Genomic DNA, 20490 nt, shown 5'->3' with positions numbered 1-20490 from the left:
TTACTGCCGCACACCCGCGCCCCTCCCGCCCTCACCACACACGACAAGAACAATTTTTGACAAAATATTTTATTGCTGCCATCCCTGTTGGTAGACCATGGGGGCTTTGAGAGTTGGGAGTTGAGGGTCACAGCATCTTCTGGAACAGAGCAATGGCCTCATCCACCTTCCTGAGTTCCGCCTCTGTCTGTTGCAACTGGGGGTGCAAAAGGGGTCTGTGGTGAGGACCCATGCCCAAGGAGACCCAAACACCACAGACTACAGAGGAAGGGGCCCAAGCTGGTGAGAGAGGTGAGGCCTACAGGTCGGGGTGGTATGGTTGGCGGGCACCCCACACTTCCATCGTCCCTGCCTCTACAGTCTTCTTCCTGAGCAGCCAGCACCCAGTGAAGGGCATCAGGTCACACGCCCTGCCTGGCCGCACCCTACCCTCTTCACTATGAGAAAAGGGGCTGAGGGTCAGCACTCAGCTGGAGCCAGTGCCAGGTCTTTGGAAACTCCGCACCAGGAGCCTGACTGAGTCAGCACGGCAGCTAAGCAGGGGCAATGCTACACCTAAGACTCCTGACTGCCACACAGGGTTCCAGGGTCTAGGCACCTGGGCTGGCTGAGAAACAGGGTGTGACAGAGGAAGCTGATGCGGGGGTGCCCCCACCACACACCTTCGCCTCGTCTGCCTCCTGGACCTCAAGGGGCACCTTGGCTGAGTAGCCAGAGGCAGCACGGCGCTCCTGCAGCCGCTGAGCCTGGCGCTGGGCCTCACTTCGCTTGGCCTGCAGCTTGCCCAGCTCCCGGGCTGGGTCCACTAGGCCCTGCAGCTGCAGGTGGATGGAACAGCGGTCTGATGCCACAGCCACAGCGCAGCCCTGTGGTGCAGGAGCCCCCAGGGCCAGGACAGCAACCACACCCGCACTGGCCAGCGCCTGCACATAGCCCGACACCGCCGATGCCAAGGCGCCTGTGGCCTCGTCAGCTACTTCCAAGAAACCTGTCAAAGAGGGAGGGAAGTGAAGCCTGCTACAGCCCAACCCTGGGCTCCCGAGGGGCTGAAGAGGACAGTGGGACAGGGGGACACAAGGCCCGAGGCTCACAGTCAGGCCTGGTCCGGGTCAGGTTGTAGTCGGCACGCAGGGAGCGCACAGCTCGGGTGATGCTCAGCGCCAGCTCAAGAGCAGCTTCGGCTTCAGGGTCCTTCCAGGAGCACTGCAGGCAGAATGGGGTAAGAAGGCTGCTCGGCTGGGCTGCAGCACACCCTCCAGGCCACACCGTCTACCTCTGAGGGCTCTGGGTAGGGGGTGACACACAGGCTAGCGGCAGCAGCTGGTGTCCGCCGGGGCAGCCTCTGGAACAGCTCCTCCGTGACGAAGGGCATGAAGGGTGAGAGCAGCCGCAGGCCGACGTCCAGGCAGGTGTAGAGGGTCTGCCGGGCACATTCCGCTGCTGCTTCATCCACTCCATTCAGCACAGGTTTTAGGCATTCCTAGAGACGGGGAGGCAGTGTTCACGGTCAGGGCTACCTGGAGCCTTCACTGTACCTCTGAGGACTGGAAGGCAACAGGTGGACTCAGTGAAAGAGCCAACACGCGGCAAGTTAATGCCAGAGCCACAGGACCTAAGCCCCGACCCTGCTGCTCACCAAGTAGACATCACAGAGCTCATAGAGCCAAAAGCTGTACTGGGCGGTGGTGATGGCCGGAAAATCGTAGGCTTGGAAACCTTCATTGCTGAGCCTCACGGCCTCAGTGAGTCGGCTGCGGATCCAGCGGTCCACCAGACTCTCATGCCCTTCAGGCTTGGGGGAAGAGGAACGTCAGCCAGGAGGCTACCACATGCCCAGATCCCTCCCACAGCAGAGTCTGCATTCCTGACTTGTCCAATGTCTGGGGAGAAAGGATAGGCCTAGCCCCTCGGTGAGAGCCCCAGCGCCTGTCAATCATCAGCCTCTGTCTGTCCCCTGCCTACAAGGAGGATGGATCCTCAGGGTATTGGTACAGCAGGGACTAAGCTTGACACTTAAGGACCAGGGGTGCAGCCTGTGTGGGTACTACCAGCAATCCCAGCCAGAAGACCCTCACCTTGGAGGTGGGCAAGGGCACGAAACTCTTCCCCAGGCCACGCAGGGCAAACTTTGTGGCATTCCAGAGTTTGTTGCAGAAGTGGCGATACCCCAGGATCCTATTTACATCCAGGTTGATGTCTCGACCTAGGGGAGGGGCCAGTGTGACTCCACCCTGTCATCCTTCCCAGAGAGGTCCTCTGCAGGCCCAAGGTGGAGGAGACCATGGGTCTCGGGAGGAAACCGAGGGAGAATGGGCACCATACCTTGGGATGTGTAGGCACAGAGTCCAAAGCGCAGGGCATCTGTACCGCACTCGGGAATCCCTGCTGGGAAGTCGGCTTTCTATAGGGTGCAAAGAGATGGTCAGCCCCGCTCACCTGCTGCAGCTCCACCCCCAGGGCATACCCCCATACCTGTCCTTCTTTGGCTTTCTCCACCTCAGTGGGGTCCAGGTTGCTGTTCAATAGTTGGTCATGGAGGCCCTAAGAGAGGAGATGGGCGCCGTTAGGTTTTTCTCTAGCCACAGCTGCATAGCTGTTCCTCGCTGACTCACTGAGTGCCCCACCTGCAAAGAAACTCCATGGATGACATCCAGGGGGTCGATGACATTGCCGAGAGACTTGCTCATCTTCCTACCATGAGCATCACGCACGATTGCGTGGAGATAGACCTGGGGACACACAGTGCAGAGAAAGTGAGGCCATGATCCTTCCAGTCTTGGCCCTCACCAGGGTCTGCCCACGCAGAATCAGAGGTCCCTAGTGGCCCTGCCCACTCAGTGCTTTAGTATCTGAGAAGTGCCCCTCCCCCAGGAAGAAGAACCCTCCCAGCTGTGGGCCAGACTGAGCAATGCTAGTCCCAGCAGCAACCACACAGGAAGGCAGGTGAGGAGGCATAGGCGGGGGTTGGGGCTGGGGTGTCTTAGCAATCTCCACACCTCTCTGAAGGGCAATCTGCCTGTGAGTTTCAGGCCGAGCATGACCATCCGAGCCACCCAGAAGAAGAGGATGTCATGGCCCGTCTCCAGCAGGGTCCCAGGGTAGAACACATTAAGGTCTTCTGACTGGGGAGATGAGGTGCGGAGGTGAGCCAAGCATTCCCTTACAAGGTCCCTCCCCTCTTCACTCTAGGAACACACCTGATTGGGCCAACCAAGGATGGAGAAGGGAAAGAGACCAGAAGAGAACCAGGTGTCCAATACATCCTCATCTATAAAAGGTCAAAGGTCAGAGGTTAGAGGGACTGGAAAATAGGGTCAGGATCCCAACTGTGCCCCCATCTTCCGTGTCCACTCCCTGCCTTGCTGAAGGCTGATCTTGTCAACGGACACGCCAAACTCGCGTGCTGCCTTCTCTCTGGCCTCTGCTTCCGTGCGTCCGCTCACCCAGTACCGTCCGTCAGGGTCCTAATAGAAAGGGTGATCATAAAAGGGTCTGCTGTTTCACTCAGACCCCTCTGCCAACCAAGGGCACAACCAACCCACAGCCACTCCAACATCTAAGCTACACCCTTTGCTCACCTCACCAGGGGGTACAGCTGGGTCGTGGATGGTGATAAAGTAGGCAGGGATTCGGTGGCCCCACCACAGCTGCCGAGAGATGCACCAGTCTCTACAAACAGCAAGCAGGGAGTCGGGGTGCTCAGCATGTGCCCCTCAGATGGCAGTCCTCCCCACCTACCCAGGGGCCACACATACCGAATGTTGTCCATCCAAGAATGCCAAGTCCGCTGATGGGCCTCAGGCAGGATACGGAGGTCGCCCCGGGTCACAGCCGCACTGGCGGCCTGAGCCATCTCCCCACAGCGCACGTACCACTGTGGCCTTAGCAGAGGTTCTACCACATCCTTGGAGCGGCTGGAGGAGGGAGCGGGTTGTGGGGAGAAGGCAGGTGCTAAGTGCCCAGAGAGCCCCATTATTTCCCATCTGCACCAGTCCCCGGTCCCCAGTCTTACTTGCAAAGCGGCACCACCATGGGGTTGTCCTTGATGCCACGGAACAGTCCCTGCTCCTTCAGTGCAGCCAGCACTGCCTTCCTAGCCTCAAACCTGGGTAGGCCCTAAACAGGAACGGCCTCATCTCAGCAATGCCCTTCCACCTCCCCCACCCCAGCCCTCCACAGTCCAGACATCCTCACCAAGAAAGGCGGTGGCACATTGACAAGCGCCCCCTTTGAGTCCATGATGCTGATGGCCTCCAGCCCATGCCGCTGCCCAACCTCATAGTCGTTCTGGTCGTGGGCAGGGGTGATCTTCACGGCACCTGTTACACAGGAATGCCAGTGTCCCATTGCATGCTGGGGCTGCCTCCCGGACCACCCCATACCCACTCCCTAATAAACTTTCCTGCATCCAGCCCCAGTCCTGCCTACGGGAGTGAAGATAACTTCTCATCTCTTCTCAACAGGCTAAGCGCCCCCCCCCCCCAACTCACCTGTGCCAAACTCCATGTCCACAAAGTCATCGAAGACAACAGGGAGGCTCCGGGACAAGAACGGATGAATGACACTCTTTCCCTTTAGGTGCTGAACACAGAGGAAGACATCAGAAATGAAAGACGCAAGGCTGGGCACGGGACCCTCACCCAGGCAGAGCCCCCTATCTTGGGCTAGCACCCATCCCAGCTGCCGACAGCTCCAATTTCAGGGCTGGGAAAGGTGCCCAGAGAGTAGCTCAAGCCCCCAGAGCCTGTCCCACGCACTCGTCCCTGCCTACCTGGTACCTGGAGTCTTTGGGGTGCACGGCTACAGCCACATCTCCCAGCATTGTCTCAATCCGAGTTGTCGCCACCACCACTTCCTCGTCACTGTCTGGGGTGACAGGAGGAGCTGGGTCTCAGCCCCTCCTCTGTTCCTGCCCTCCTCCCCAGCCCACATCCTGGTGTCCTTAGCTCCCACCTGAGCCTTGGACCTTGTAGGCAAAGGACACGAGGACCCCAAACTCCACCTTCTCCTTGTAGCCAGGCACAGAGAGCAGGGTGCGACCTGTCAGCTCCTTCTTATCCACCTGCGAGACGGGTATTTAGAGAAGTGGCCCCTGGCCTGGGCTGGGGAGGACTAGAAAGGGAGACAGGCTGTGGGCAGAGGTGTACCTCAATGTCAGAAATGGCAGAATTGAGGGTGCAGGACCAGTTGACCAGGCGGGTGCTACGGTAGATGACACCTTCTTCATGGAGCCTAACGAAAGCCTCTGTCACAGCTACTGACAGTTTCTAGGGTAAAAGAAAGGAAGTCAGATTTGGTGTTTGGAGCCAAGGCAGACAGCCAAGGTGGTGGGGTCCGCTAGAGCCCTACACCCTGCACAGACCCCTGAGCAGAGCACCAGGGCAGGCGAGAAGCCTAGCGATGGGACGGAAGGGAGCTTCCAGCTGGAATCTGGGCAGAGACTGTGAGGGCCGTGATGAGGGCCAGGAGCTGGTGTTTAGAGCTGAGTCCTTGTTTGTGTCCTAACCTCCTGGCAGAGGGTAGCCCACCCAAGACACCCCTGCCCTGCCCTGCCCTGCCCTGCCCTGCCCCGAGGTTCTGCCTGCATACAGGGTCCATGGTGAAACAGGCTCGATCCCAGTCCAAGGAGCTGCCAAGTTTCTTCAACTGGTGGTAAATCCTGTCACCCTTCCTGGAAGTGGACAAGGATAAGCCTTAGGCCATCCGGTGGCCAATGGGGCAGTGAGGGAGTCACTCGTCTCTCTCTGAAATTGACCTGGGCCCTCCAGCCGCCCCAGTGGGAGGATCTGAGCTGCAGTCAGGGTCCACAGAGGAGAGGGGGCTGCCACACCCACGGGCTGCACTCACTCCTCCTTCCACTTCCAGACCTCCTGGAGAAAGGCCTCACGGCCCAGCTGGTGCCGGTTCACACCCCGCTCTCTCCACAGTTTCTTTTCCACCACCACCTGGGTGGCAATGCCTGCATGGTCACAGCCCGGGTTCCATAGGGTGGTCTCCCCACGCATACGGTGCCTGTGGGAGGCATGAGGGCCAGATGGTGAGCCAGGCTAGTACAGCATCACACCAAAGGTCTCAGGTTTTCTGCCAAAGGGGTCTGTGGATGCTGAAGAAAGAGGATGAACTGAGACCCCTCGTTCTAAAGCAGCCAGGTAGGGAGAGGATTCAGAAGACCAGCAGAACAATCTAGAAAAAGAACAAAGAGAAGGCTCTCGCCCAGTCAGGCAGCTAAGCATGAGACATTCCCATCAATCAAGTGAGTTTCCACATAGGAACAAGGCCACAGACAGACAGAAGTGAACCTTGTCCCCGCAGACCCAGGTAGACTGCTCACGGTCTTCCTCCTAGCCCCATGTTTGTAAGAATCCACACACATTAGATGCCTGAGAGAGAAGACGGAATGGAGGGGCACGTACCGCTCCAGATCGACAGGCAGTGACGCTCAGTGGTGCGGCTGGGAGATGCGAACCTCCCCTGGGTACCTGACCCACAGAAATGACAGATGTCATACTGCCTGGCGGTGGTGTACACCTGTAACCCCAGAGCTCTTGAGGCAGAGGCAGGTGGATTCCTATGAGTTCCAAGCCAGTGAGAGCTATAAAGTGAGGCCCTGTTTAAAACAAACAAACAAGGGGGCCAGAGAGATGGCTCAGTGGTTAAGAGCACTGCCTGCTCTTCCAAAGGTCTTGAGTTCTATTCCCAGTAACGACATGGTGGCTCACAACCATCTGTAATGAGATCTGTCTGCATATTTTATTATGTATACATAATAAAATAAATATTTAAAAAAATCTTAGAAAAACCCCACAATATTGGTGACCACACTAGTATAGCATTTCCTGTCTAAAAGCCACAGAAGTCAAACAAACAAAAACTATTAAAAAACAAGTCTTGGAAAGTAAAGAAGATAGACATAGCACAGATAAGCATGCAGTTTTGGCCTTTGTAAGGTGGAAAAGCTTTGGCCAGGGCTTGGTGACACACACCACCAATCTTAGCACTAAGAAGTCTCAAGAGAGGGATGAAGAGAGTTCAAAGCAAGTTCCAGGCTACCCAGGACTGTATATACAGGAATACCTGTCTCAATGTTCCCACCCACAAAACATACAGATACAGAAAGCATAGAAAAGCTAAATCAATAGAAAAAGACCCAGGGAGCTACTGGAAAGGGAACTGAAGAGTACTTACATACGACACCATGGTTTTAGGCTTTATGTGCACGTACATGTTCATGTATACTGAGTCCCCGCGCACATGTGGGTGGATGTGTATGCATGTGAAGGCCAGAGGATGACCTCAGGTGTCAGCCTGTCTTCCACCTTGGTCTCTAAGTTTCCAGCGACTCTCACAGTGCTTCTGGATCATGGATGCACATAGTGGCGCTCAGCTTTACAGAGGACCCGAGCCACAGCTCCCAGGCTCCCGCCACGCTCCATGGCGTACAATGGAATGAACAGCACGTTCATGTCTACTCATCACGCTGCATTCAGATTTTCCCTGGGAAGGGGCTGCAGCAACCCCATCCTCTTACAGGTAACCAAGAAGTCGTCCTGGTATGTGCCACGGAAAGCGTTAACTTTCTCTCTGGTTTTCTGAGACAGCCCTGGCTGTCCTGGGACTCACTTTTTAGACCAGGCTAACCTTGAATTCACAGAGATCCACTTGCCTCTGCCTCCAGAGTGCTGGCATTAAAGGCATGCACAGCCAATACCTTCCTCCTTACGTTAATGGATTTTATAGACATTAAGGATTTTTTAAAGGGCGATGGTGGCAGAGCTTTATTCCCAGCACTCAGGAGGCAGAAGGCAAAGCCCAAGGCCAGCCTGGTCTACAGAGCAAGTCCTAGGACAGCCAGGGCCACACAGGGAAACCCTGTTAAAGGGAAGAGAGAGTCAGGCATGAGAGGGCATTGGACCTTCTCCAAAGCAATATACCTCACCCTCTCTGAGGAGTGGATGGTGGTGGTGGCGGCAGGTAAATGGAGGGAACGGGAGGAGAGGAGGGAACTTGGACTGGTATGTGTAATGAAAAAAGATAGTTTGTTCTCTTAAAAATAAATAAGTAAGGGGCTGGAGAGATGGCTCAGTGGTTAAGAGCATTGCCTGCTCTTCCAAAGGTCCTGAGTTCAATTCCCGGCAACCACATGGTGGCTCACAACCATCTGTGATGAGGTCTGGTGCCCTCTTCTGGCCTGCAGACATACACACAGATAGAATATTGTATACATAACAAATAAATAAATAAATGAAAAATAAATAAAAAATAAATAAATAATGGTCAAGCTTTTTTTTTTTTTTTAAAAAAAGAGTCAGGCATGGTGGCTCACATCTTTGATGCCAGCACCCAGGAAGCAAAGGCAGAGATAGAGGCAAAGATAGATCTCTGAGTTTGACATAAGCCTGGTCTATATACACCAAGCTTCAGAATAGACCTCAACTCGAGGAAAAAAAAAAAAAAAAAAAAAAAAAGGCCTTTATAGATATTATTACCATTAAAAAATGGATCTGGGCATGATGGTTCATGCATGTAATCCTTATACTTGTGAGCTGGGGGCAGAAGGATCATAAGTTCAAGGCCATCCTTGGCTACCTAACTCATTGAATCTGACGCCTTCCTGGGCTGCATAAAACCCTAAAACATAAAATGAAAGAAGGAAAAAAAAAGGCTGGAGAGATGGTTCAGTGGACAGCACTGGCTGCTCATCTAGAGGACTCAGGCTCTCTCCCCAGCCCAGCCCAGCCCAGCCCAGCCCAACAGGGCAGCTTGCGACTGTCACTCCAGTCCCGGGATCAACACCATTCTCTGGCCTCACTGGGCACTGCGCAAAGTGGTGCACAGTCATATGCAGGAACTCACCGTCCACATACAATGGAAAAGAAAAACAAACCAAGAGCGATATACACTGCATGCACGGTAGTTCCAGCACTCAGGACAGTAGGAAGGATCACTAACCCAGGAGCTGCAGGCTAGCCCAGCCAACAGAGTGACCTCAACTCAAGAAAGCACAGGCTGGACACAGAGAATGTGGGTTCAGATCCCAGCACCCAGATGGTAGCTCTCAACTCTACTTTCAGGTCCAGGGTATTCATTGCCCTCTTCTGGACCCTGCAGGCACCAAACAAGTAGGTGCTGCACAGCATGTCAGGGAAATACCACATATTTTATACAAATTTACAGATCTAAATTAAAAAGAAAAAAATGACGTCAGTCTGCATATAAGAAAGACTGACCTTGAACTGCCCTGATCCTGTAGGCCTTGCTTCACACCTGGCTGCCTGTTTTTTTAATTTAGCAATTTTTACTTTATGCGTGAGTGTTCTGCCTACACGCATGTGTAGCAAGGTGCGTGCCTGCAGAGGCATCGGCTCTGGAAATGGGAGTTAGGGACTGTCGTTATAGGTTCCAATCCTATATGGAACTCCACAAAAGCAGACAGCGGTCTGAACTGCGGAGCCTCTCCAACTCTGAATAACAATTTTTGCTGCTTAGAGTTAAATCTTTTCTGTTTAAAAAAAATAAAAAAGCAAGGAAGAAAGAGGGTCTGGGGCGAGGCTCGGTGGTTCAGAGGACCAGAGCTCAGTTCCCAGCACAGCAGGTGGCTCACAAACACCCAACTGCAGATCCAGGGATCTGACACCCCGGGCCTCCGTCAGCATCCACAGTCTCCTGGACAGACCACACAGATGCACACACACAACTAAAATAAGAACTCACGTAGAACAACAACTGCCTCCCCTTCTAGCACTCCAGAGGCCAGTGAAGATGAATCTGAGTTTAAGGTCAGCCTGGTCCAGAGTGATTTCCAGGACAGCAGGGCTAGGCCAACAGAGTGAGACCCTGTCTCAGAAAACACCAAAAACGATCGAAAGCAAACCAAAACCTAGTTGCTCAGCACCAGAGGAACCAGTGTGTGCTTGAAGAGCACTAATGTCTACAGCTCCATGTACACACAGTTTACAGCTGGGAGACCTGACACTAAACGGGGCTCCATTCCAGGAGGGAGGTCTGGGCGGAAAGACCAAGGAGATGTGTGCTTCAGCAAAAGTCTGCTCGCGCCTCCTGTAGAATCCACAGGCCTGCCACTGAACACTAGTGGTGCCCTTCTGTGGGAGACTGCGTGCTTAGCTATCCGAGCCACAGGCACAGGCCCACCCCCAGCACTCAGTGACACTTGTAACAATGCTCTTCTCAGGAGACACAGGGAGGGAGAGAAGGAACCTGTGGACGTCAGGTGCACAGAGGCATCACCTGACTAGCAGAGCCGCAAAGCCCCATCTGAGGGGCCAAACAAGCCGACATGGCAGTCGGTCTAGTCAGGGGAGAAAAAGGAGCCACATACGGCAGAGGCCCCAGGGGAGGAGCAGACTGCAGGAGCTCACCATCGAGTCAGGCAGTCCTGGATGGCGTTGGTGAGCGCGTGGCCCAGGTGCAGAGAGCCTGTCACGTTGGGGGGTGGGATGCACATCATGAAGACCCCTCGGGGATTTGGTGCTGACACGCTAGGACGCTGGTGGCGGAGAAGGGGGGGCATAAAATAAAGCACATGGCATCTTTATGGGCCCCTCCTCAGGCAATGGTCCTAACACCCTGCCCTTCACCTCCATCCCCTCTGGGCCTGGGCAGCAGTAACCACTCACCCCATACTCTGGCTTGAAGAAGCCCTGGCGCTCCCACCAAGGGTACCAGGCAGCCTCCACATACTGAGGGCTGTAGGAGTCGGGCATGGTGCCACTTACATCTGGGAGAAAAGAGAAGAGGGCTTAGTGAAGCTGGAGAGGCTCGAGTTAGGATAGGAGGAACAGGCCATAGGACAGGCATAGTGCGGCTGTTCTGCGAGCCTCACTAAGCAGGGCAGAGGCCAAGAAAAACCAAACAGAACACAGAAAGCAGCAGCCAGGTGGGGTTCCTTCCCTAGCTAGTACCTTTCTTTTCCCCGGGTTGGGTAGGGAGGTCATAGGTAATGACCCCAGGGTCCTTTTTCTCCTTCTTCTCTGGCTTTGGTTTCTTCTGTTCAGAAGGAAGAAGATGCAAACATCAGTCCTCAGCAAGGCTTCCACCTCCCTCCAGCCCCATCCTTTGTCTCCTACCTCCCCTGGTGGGGGCTGCTGCTGGGCCTTCTGCTTCTGCTGGAATTTCTCTAGCTTCTCCCGTTTCTTTGCTTCTTTCTTGAGCTGAGCAGCTGTTTTTGGGGGTGCAGTGATTTCAAGACCTGGGGAGACACAGAAATCCAGACTCAAGGCTGCTGGGCTCCTCTATGAGCAGCGCTAGTCTAAGAAGGGCAATTTCTATGGTGCCAGGGCTCAAGCCTCTTATCTCCCACCTTCCCCTCCCACAGGCCCCCCACCCTAAAGGCCCAGGCATTTCTAAGATAAAAAGCAAGTTACATGTAGTGCTTTCTCCAGAGGGGCCTTTTGTCCCTCCCTCTGCCATCTCCCGTCTTCCTCACCTGGCTGCTGAGGGACAGACCTGCCCCCCGAGTACAGGACCACTTCTCCTAGCACAGCCCGGAATTCCGGTTGCCGAACACAAGTGTTAAACCAGCGAGTCACATTACCCCAGATCCGGCGGACAGCAGGGTCCAGAACCTGAGAGGAAAACAACAAATTCTCCAAGTCACCCTGCAGTCAAGTCTAGTGGACGCCCGCCTGTCCCTCCCGCAGCCCCAGTGACTCACGTATCGGAAGGGCAGCAGCAAGGCTGTCACGGCAGCTAAGTCTGCCAGAGTGGGCGCATCCCCGGCCAGGTACGTGTGCAGCCGAAGCCAGTCCTCCAAGGGGCTCAAGGCCTTGCCCAGGGCACCCAGGGCAGCCTAGCAGGACAGGAAAAGGAGAAGACAAGGCTTGCATGCTTCTATCCCAGAGATTCTCAACTTTCCTAATGCTTTCGTGGTGACCCCAACCAGAAAATGATTTCCGCTGCCACTTTATAACTGTGGTTTCGCTACTGTTGTAAATTGTAAACACCTGTGTTTTCCAGTGGAAGAGTTGTTTGACACCCCACCCCACCCCCGGGGTTATGGATTGAGAGCCATTCAGTCTCCCTACTCCCACGATCACCAACTCTCAGGCTAATTCCTTCCTCATCCAAACGGTCATCATAAAAATACAATTGTTAGGTGTGGTGCTGCTTGCCTTTAGTCCTAGTTCTCGGGAGGCAAAGGCAGGGGGCTCTCTCAAGTTTAAAGTCAGGCTACAAAGTTAAGACCCCGTCTCTAACAGACAAAGCTATGTCTGACTGGGTGAATGGGAGTGCAGGTCAGAGAGTTCATTCAGCACGTAGGAAGCCCTAGGTGTGAGCTCCACCCACAAAATATATACATTATAGGACCGGAGAGATGGATGACGTGGATGTTGCACTTATGGAGACCCCAAGTTTGATTCCTGTCACCCATATGGTACTAATGCACACACACATACAAGCATTTGTGTGCGCGCGCGCGTGTTCAGTGGAACCCATCCAGCACTAAAGTTAAAGGATTATATGAAGCAGTAGTCACTGTCAGGTCTGGGGCATCAACAAGTACGTCCTACAGAGCAGACATAGCTACCCTGCAGGGAAGGGGCTCTGTATTAACCATCGGGATACCAAGAAGCACGGCAGGGGCTATGCTATTCAGCCACCATGCGCGGGCAGGAGCGGAGCTCTCGTTAAGGCTCACAGAAACAATCTGGAGGTACCTGTCCTCTCCCATCCCCTCCTCCTACTGCACTGCTCCCAGATCTCCCCTCAGCAGCCACTATTTCTCCCTCAGTCTTCCCACAGCTCAAAACAACAACGGCTGGCATCTCTCAGGCTGTCAACCCCACACAGCCTAGTTAGTGTCATTTGGGAAGACGAGACCTCTACTGAGAAGGCGTCCCCGCTAGATTGGCCTGTAGGAAGTCTGTGGGGCATTTTCTTAGTTAACGATTATTTGGGGCCAGTCCACCCTGGGAAAGTAGGCTAAACAGTGTCCCTCCACGGCCTCAGTTTCAGCCTCCAGTTCCCGGCCTGTGCAACCTGAGAACTGCACACCGAAATAAGTCCTTTCCTCCCCGAGTTGCTTTCGGTCGTATCGTTTTATGACGGCAACTGAAACCCAAAGGCCCTCGGAAACTTTAAGCTGCCTGGTACACTAGTGCGCTTCAAGCCATTCCGCCAGGGTTCCAGAGCGAGGCCAGGTTTAAACACACACACACTCCCCTAGCAATTCGGCAAACGCTGCAAACACGCTGCCAGGCACCCGGGGGAAAGATTACATCATCCTCCATTCTTAGACAGAAACCAAGGCTAAAATACTCGAAGAGTTGCCGAAGTCACCACGCCGGCGGCAGAAGGGGATTCGATCATTACTTCCGCACCTGACACCCTCTCTGAGGATCCTCTGCAATCCCCCTTTTCTGAGAATCCCTCCTCTCCCCTCACCTGGGGATCCTGCCCCGGACTCCGGAGTCCCAGCGCGGGCAGCGTCGCCCCGCAGGCCGCCGGCACGAGCTCGGTGTCGGCGTAGCTGACCCACTGCTGGACGAGGACGGCCGCCCGGCTGCCCCCGGGACCCCCCAGGCCTGCCGGCCACAGCAGCTGCGCCACAGCCGGGGCCCCCCACACCCACAGCCCGCCGGGCCCCTGCTCCAGGGCGGGCAGGCGAGGCGGCGGCAGCGGAGTCCGGCTGCTCGGAGGAGGCTGCAGGCAGATGCGGGGGTGCGGGCCTCCCCACCCGGGGCCGTCGCCGGCTTCCCCGTAGCGGGCGGCGATGAGGGCTCGGAGGCTGGGAAAGGCGTCGGGGTGAGGGGAGACGTAGAGGATGGACATGGTCGTGCAGGGGGCCGGTGCCGAGGACAGACCGAGCAGGGAGCCCTAAGCACGTGCGGCGAGGCCCGGCTGGGTGGCGGCGAGCGGCGCCTGGAGGAGGGGGCGGGGCCCGGTCCCGGTCCCCCGCCCGGGGCTGGGAGAGGCGGGTAGCGGACTCAAGGCGGCGGTCACTCCGGGCCGGCGGTTCTCCTCAGCCGGCCACGGCCACAGCCCCCCAGGGCGGCCAGGGTGGAGGCGGCGGGTGGCGGAGGCAGCTCTCCCGCTATGGGAGAGCGCGGCCGGGCGAGCGGGACCCACGTGTCCCCCTTTGTGACAGCGCGCGTTTCCGGGCCAGGGTCCTCGCTGGGCGGCCGGGCCCCGCCTGTGCGTGCGCGGTCCCGAGGGCCGGGCCTCCGTATGCAGCCCGAGCTGAGGGACAGCGCGAGCGGCAAGCGTCACGTGCGTGACGGGGGAACGTGTCCGCGGGGACGAGTCTGTCCGGTCAGGGTCCGCCGCGGTACCCCGGGGTCCTCGGTCAGGCGCCGCCGCGGGCACCTCTGGGTCCTCGGGTCAGGCGCGGCCGCGGGCACCCCGGGGTCTTCGGGTCAGGCTCCTCCCCGGCACCCGGGGTCTTCGGGTCAGGCGCCGCCGCGGGCACCCCGGGTCCTAGGTCAGACTCCGCGGCACCCGGGGTCCTCGGGTCAGGCGCCGCCACGGGCACCCCGGGGTCCTCGGATCGGCGTGCCGGGCTGATCCCAGCCACCGCCTCCCGCAGGACGCCGGAGCCTGCGTCGCCGTAGGGCGTGAAATTCAGAGGTGCAGCGCGCGGCCTGCACCGCTCGTTTGCATCTTCTGCTCCCAGAAAGTGTGCCGATCGGCTTTGTTGAAGGAATGGAATCCGGCATTGCCACTGGCTCTACCAGCTCGCGGGACCCTGGGATCTAACCAGCTCCAAGTGCTCAGAGTTTTTCACGTAAAAGGAAAGGCAAGGGACTGGGAAGACGCACTAAAGCAAATGGCTAGAAATGCAAGTTCGCAGCGCTGTTGGGCGGCCTTGGCTTTTAAGACTTACAGTGTCCTGCCTGCATATTTGCCTGCAAGCCAGAAGAGGGCACCAGATCACACTAGATGGTCGTGAGCAACCACATTTTGTAGTTGCTGGGAATTAAACCAGAACCTCTGGAAGAGCAACCAGTGCCCTTAATCTCTGAGCCATCTCTCCAGTCCACGTTTTTATTACATTTTTACTGTGTGCACTTGAGCGCGTGTGGAAAAAAAAAATCTTTTCTGTTTCCAAAAAGTGGGTCCCAGGAGTCAAATCAAGTCATGGTTGGCGGCTGGCGCCATTTACGGAACGAATCATCATACTGGCCAAGGTATTACAAGCTTTAGAGCGGAAGTACATAACGCTGGTAACTTGGGTTGAATTCCCGGCCGGAGATGGGGGAGGGGATATGTAGAGAACTGGAGTGCAGACGAAACGGCCTTTCCCACCTCCCTGTCCAAAACAGACCACAAAACCAGAACTCAGTTTCCATCATAAATTTTATTCCCGATGCGGGACAGATTCTTTCTCAGTTCCCCCCCAAGTGTATCACATGTTGCCCTGAAAAGGCCTAGGAGGCCCTCCCGTCTCCAGGGAAGGTTGAGGGAGGGAGGGCCCAGGAACATTTCAGTTCCCAGCTTTACCCTCCCTCACCAACAGAGGACAGTTGCTCCCAACTAGTAACCCTTTCATCCATTCAATTAAAAAAAAATCGTTAACAAAACAAAACACACCTGAAGGACCGGGCAGGGTGTCCTTGTCCTTTGTTGGACAAGTTAAGGTCACCAATGGGAAAGGGAGGGAGGGGACGAGGGCATCACTGTTTCTGCTGAAGGGCTTCCTTCCTGGCTGCATCCTGCAGCAGCTGTGTGTCCACCTCGTCTGCTGGCAGCTGCACATAGCGGACCACTGAGCCCCTGATGAAGCAGTTCTTGACGGATAACTAGACAAACGTGAGAGCACCCCCATGACCAATGTGCCCCCCAGCCGCCCAGGGACTTGGGCTTCAAAGGCTCCCTGGCCAGCCCCAGCTCACCATGTGCGGGTACTTCTCAGGGTCCGTGACACTGATGTCCGTCAGTTTGATATTGAGATACTAAAGAGGATGAACAGCATCAGTAACCCTAGAGACAGGTGTGGCTCCTCCTCCACACTCCCACTTCCTTCCCCAAGAACAGACTGTGAACCTTTATCTCACCTGGTCCACGGAGTGCAGGGTTCCACAGATGCTGTCGGAGGCAAAGAGGGGAGAACCAAATTACTTTACACTGAAATCAGAATGGAGGGAACGTTAGAGCTACAAGAATATGGGGGAGGAGCCGGGCCATGGTGGCGCAGGCTGGCCCTGTGTTCTAAATCTTCCTGTCTCCACCCCCTACTTGTTAGAATTAGATGAAAGCCACCGTGATGAACTGACATGCAATTTTTCTTTACCCTGTTGTCACCCTCTGAACTATATGATCATTTATACGCTGTGGACGAGGAAACAGGTTACACAGCCTGCTGGGGGGGGGTGGTTTATATACAGCTGCCTAGAAAGCCAGGCAGTGTCCTGTTGTCTCGAAAGACCAAATAAATAAGAGCCTGGGGGAGGAAGCTAAGGCCTTGAAGCCAAAGAAGGGAGAACATCTGTGAATTCTGGGGTGGCAAAGATAAAGCCTCTGAGACTGGCTCATTTCAGACCCGTCTCTTCTTACACCAACGTATCCACAGCTACTACTCAGCGTTAGCAGGCCAGGCCTGTATTCGGCTTAATGTCTGTATTTCCTTCTTAAGACAAGTTCTCACCCTGGCCCAGACTAATCTCAAACTTGTAGCAATCCTTCTGCCTCCACTTCTGAAGGTCTGGAACTACAGACAGGATCCATCATGTATAGTCATCTTTTTTGTTTTTTTTTTTCCAAGACAGGATTTTTTGTGTGTGTAGCTTTGGTGTTCTAGAACTACCTCTTGGGGTTGGCCTTGAACTCAGAGATCCTCCTGCCTCTGCCTTCCGAGTGCTGGGATTAAGGGCAGTGCACCACCACTGCCCAGCTACAGCCATCTTTTAAAAGTAATTAATATCATCCAGGAATTAAGAGTCATGTAAATTACTCAAATTAGAACCAAATTATCAGGAATATCAGCTCAGATTGGTCTGACTCCCAGAAGCAATAGCTAACCCCAACCCGCAAGACTATTTTTGTAGGTAGACCAGGCTGGCCTCGAACTCAAAGATCCTCCTGTCTCTACCTTCCGAGTGCTGGATTAAAGGTGTGAGCCACCACCGCCCGGCTTTAGCTTTATTACTTATGTGCACGCGTGCACCTGAGGCCAGGAGAGGGCATCAGAGCCCTTGATGCTAGAGTGGCTCTTTGTGACTCACCTAATGCAGCAGTGGGGAACTCTAGTTCTCTGACAGCACTGAGCTCTCCAGCTCCACCAACAGCTGCCTCTACACACTGACTGCTTTCGCGCAGAGCCCAATGGATACACAAAGGTCGCTAAAGTTACTCTATTCTTTTTGCTACACTTATCCTAACGGCACAGAAACAAGCCAGGCTGGCCCTCAGTTCCCCAGCCGGGCCCCTTGGATGAGGAAGGCTATCAACTCCAGTGCTCCCAAGCCACCTTATTTTATAATTATCAACTGTTTGAACAATCTTAAATCTTCCAGCCTGGTCTAAAAGCTAGCTAGCTAGTTCCAGGGCAGCCAGAACTGTTAAGCAGAGAAACCCTGTTTTGAAAAGACAAAACAAATCAAAACAAAACCAAAAAAGTTAAGCAGTGATGTTGCATGCTTTTAATCCCAGCATTTGGAAGGCAGAGGCAGGTGGATCTCTGGTAGAGCTCTGGGAGTTTGAGGCCCTGTCTAGAAAAAAACCAAAAACCTTAACTCTTCACAACTTCAAATCCCGAGTTTTACTTCTTCACTCCCTGCATTCAGTGAATCCCACTGGTCTGCTGACCTGAACACTTGTGTGTGCCTTCCAGCTGGACTCATATAAACGAAAGGCCTTAACTACTTCGCACTCAAGTCTGGGCCAGCCCCTTACTTCACCAGTGACCATAACCGTCTTACTTGTCCACACCCGCCTTAGAACCAGGGTTCTCAAGCACTGATGTGTGCTCAAAGATTTCAAGAGTCTACAAGTAAAATGCTTTAAAATGAAACATGAGATACTAGGGTATCTGAAGGCTGGTGAAGAACCATGATACCACGGTATCTGAGGGCTGGGGAAAAAGTTCTATTGGTAGAGCGCTTGCTGAGCGGAAAGCCCTGGGTTCAATCCCCAACACCACACGAAAGAAAACATACTTGCGTGAACATCTCTGCAGTGATGAAGCGTTTGAAGCAAATGGTACAGGGAGGCGGGGGATGTGGATGCAGATGCAGTACAGAAGGGACCGTGTAAGTGGTCTGCTTACATTTTAACTACATGGACACTACGCTAGGCATATTAAACCCAACTGCTTTCCTTACCGATACATCCCATTCTTACACTCATGGGTTCACCATGGAAGAACTCATTACTGAATTTTTAATTAACCTCTTACATTTTGAGGGGTTAATGCTAGATACTTAAATTGTTTGGCTATTTATACAAACAAAGCTACAGACATTTTGATATATTCTTCCAAGTACAATAAGCTTATTTATTAGCATTATTATTTAGCGTATTTTAAAGAGCATAGTACAAACTGCCTGCACATATATATTTGTTTAGCAAATCCTTTTTTTCCTCCCGAGACAGGGTTTCTCTGAGTGGCTCTGGCTGTTCTGGAATTCGGTCGGTAGACCAGATCTTGAACTCACTGAGATCCGCCTGCCTCTGCCTCCCGAATTTAAAGACATACGCCAGCATACCCCGGCAGTCTTAAACTCATCTTTACTCTTAAGGCACAAGCTGTTTATTTCTTCTGTGCTTGGCCCACCTGCTCGCTCAAAAAAACCCTGGGGGAAGAGTCAGGACCCCAGGCACCACCCCCCAATCGCTGCTGTAGGTACCTACCTTAGGTCATTCTTGAGTTCCACGACCACATCCTTGCCCACGAGGGATTTGAAGAAGGAGTAGAAGAGCTATTGGAAAGAGGAAACGGGAAACTATTACATGAAAGGCACAGGAGGAGGAACTCTGAAATCCTAGTCTTTGAGGCCCCACCGGCCCTAGTATCTCGGAAGTTCACGACCCACAGTCATCTGTTCACAGACACTCTACAGTTCACTGGGTCACAGCCAGGGACTACCCTGTCCCCCTCGATAACCGGACCCACTCCCGTAGGGAATCTGAACGTTTTCTCCATGCGCACCCTCAAAAAAATCCCGATCTCCCGCGGGGAAATACAAGGCTAGCTTTCCGTGCTCCCGCGGTGCCAGCGGGCTTTCTCGTGGATTTGCTGGAAGTTCTCCCCAAAAAAGGATCTCTGCCCGGTAGCCCCCTCAAACTGAGGTGCGGGCACCAGGGCTGTCGGGGAAGCCTGGGCACCCAGCCCGGCCCGGTTCGAACTGCCCGCGGCGGCGCTCCCATTTGACGTCACGGTACCCACCATGGTGCTGGCGCCACGAGCTGCGGCCTGGACCGCGAAGGAAAGGGCAGGGGGCTGCGGGCCAGAGGCCGGGCGGGAGCCCGAGCGCGAGCCCGCGCGTGGGGCGGGACGGGATCACGCAGGCGCCAGGGGGAGGCGCGGGAAACGCCGGCCCGAGAGCGCGCGGCCTGATCCGGGCGCTAAGGCAGCGGAGGAGGGGAGAGTGGAGAGGACCGCCAAACCGAGCGAGGGGCGGGTCTTCCTGTCTCCCACTTCCTCTCGGGCAGCCGCGTCCTACTGCGCACGCGTGGCCCTAGCAGCTGCACGTTCCATGTAGTTCGCCCCCCCCCCCCGGATTTTTTTGTTGTTTAGCGTTTGCACTGCAAGGCGTGATTAACCCATAATTGTTGGGAAGCTTGAGAAAACTATGATTTGCATATTCTTTGATGAGTGGAATTTAAAATGTTACTAAGACCTGGCAGGGTCGGTGCGCTCCTGGAATCCTGGAGAGAGCTAAGTGAGACGATTCTGCTTTAGAGGTCGGCTGGAGCTGCCATAGCAAGACCTGTGTCGAGGAAGTAAAACACACATCAACAGACTCTAAATATGCTTTGTGTGGTGTGTGTGTGGCTGGGATTTAAGGGAGAAAAATAAGGGGAACCTGAACACAAATCCTGATTTTTTTTTTTTTTTTAAGATTTATTGTGTATACAGTGTTCTGCTTGCACACCAGAAGAGGGCACCAGATCTCATTACAGATATTTGTGAGCCACCCTCTGGTTGCTGGGTATGAACCCACGTCCTCTGGAAGAGCAACCAGCCTACAAATCCTGATTCTTATCAAAATTCTCAGCAAGCAAGTTTCTGTCAATTTCAGCCTTACACAGGATTTGGGGGACAGGGGTTCTGGAGCTTGAAGTTACACATTCTAAGCAAACCCACGATGAACAACCCCAGCTGTAGTGTCCATATTTTTTTACTGTAGCTCAGTGGTAGAAACTGCATTTTATTTTTTAACTTCTATGTGTATGGGTGCATTTGCCTGCCTGTTGGGTCTGCACTCTGAGCGGTGGTAAGAAGTGGGCTTCAGATGCCCTGGGACTGGAGTTAGACACTGTTGTGAGCCACTTTGTGGGTGCTGGGAATAGAATCTGGGTTCTCTGGAAGAGCAG

General features: G+C 54.4%; 2 protein-coding genes across 2 annotated transcripts; both read right to left on the bottom strand.

Moving 5' to 3' along the window:
• Positions 1-43: 43 nt before the first annotated feature.
• Vars1 (valyl-tRNA synthetase 1) lies at positions 44-14323 on the bottom strand. Its single transcript, XM_057752077.1, has 29 exons — positions 13402-14323; positions 11672-11806; positions 11444-11582; positions 11085-11206; positions 10920-11004; positions 10635-10735; positions 10377-10504; positions 5848-6012; positions 5590-5671; positions 5148-5267; positions 4954-5062; positions 4772-4866; positions 4491-4581; positions 4195-4319; positions 4013-4116; positions 3756-3914; positions 3579-3669; positions 3359-3464; positions 3198-3268; positions 2997-3122; positions 2625-2729; positions 2473-2541; positions 2323-2401; positions 2076-2203; positions 1637-1792; positions 1274-1480; positions 1092-1203; positions 663-988; positions 44-196 (listed from the first exon to the last, which is right to left on the bottom strand). The coding sequence occupies exons 1-29, from the start codon at positions 13786-13788 to the stop codon at positions 128-130; spliced, it is 3792 nt and encodes a 1263-aa protein (XP_057608060.1). The 5' UTR covers positions 13789-14323; the 3' UTR covers positions 44-127.
• Positions 14324-15294: 971 nt separating this feature from the next.
• On the bottom strand, positions 15295-19575 carry Lsm2 (LSM2 homolog, U6 small nuclear RNA and mRNA degradation associated). The gene is made up of 5 exons (XM_057752085.1): positions 19340-19575; positions 18805-18872; positions 16011-16041; positions 15849-15908; positions 15295-15755 (listed from the first exon to the last, which is right to left on the bottom strand). Exons 1-5 carry the CDS (start codon positions 19340-19342, stop codon positions 15630-15632), a joined length of 288 nt encoding a protein of 95 aa, XP_057608068.1. The 5' UTR covers positions 19343-19575; the 3' UTR covers positions 15295-15629.
• Positions 19576-20490: the final 915 nt, after the last annotated feature.

The sequence above is a fragment of the Chionomys nivalis genome, chromosome 19 (assembly GCF_950005125.1).
Source record: "Chionomys nivalis chromosome 19, mChiNiv1.1, whole genome shotgun sequence".
Lineage (NCBI taxonomy): Eukaryota > Metazoa > Chordata > Mammalia > Rodentia > Cricetidae > Chionomys > Chionomys nivalis.
The sequence above is the reverse complement of the archived record's forward strand: the minus strand, read 5'-3'. Positions and strand labels throughout refer to the sequence as shown.

Bases quoted from the DNA above. Each gene is read 5' to 3' on its own strand.
- Lsm2 (XM_057752085.1), bottom strand. The intron at 16,042-18,804 runs GTAGGTACCTAC...TGCCTCCGACAG, and splicing joins GAACTCAAGAATGACCTAAG to CATCTGTGGAACCCTGCACT. The intron at 15,756-15,848 runs GTGAGCTGGGGC...ACGTTTGTCTAG, and splicing joins CTGAGAAGTACCCGCACATG to TTATCCGTCAAGAACTGCTT.
- Vars1 (XM_057752077.1), bottom strand. From the start codon at position 13,788: ATGTCCATCCTCTACGTCTCCCCTCACCCCGACGCCTTTCCCAGCCTC. The intron at 3,915-4,012 runs GTAAGACTGGGG...TCCCTCCTCCAG, and splicing joins ATGGTGGTGCCGCTTTGCAA to CCGCTCCAAGGATGTGGTAG. The intron at 989-1,091 runs GTGAGCCTCGGG...CCTCTTTGACAG, and splicing joins GACCCGGACCAGGCCTGACT to GTTTCTTGGAAGTAGCTGAC.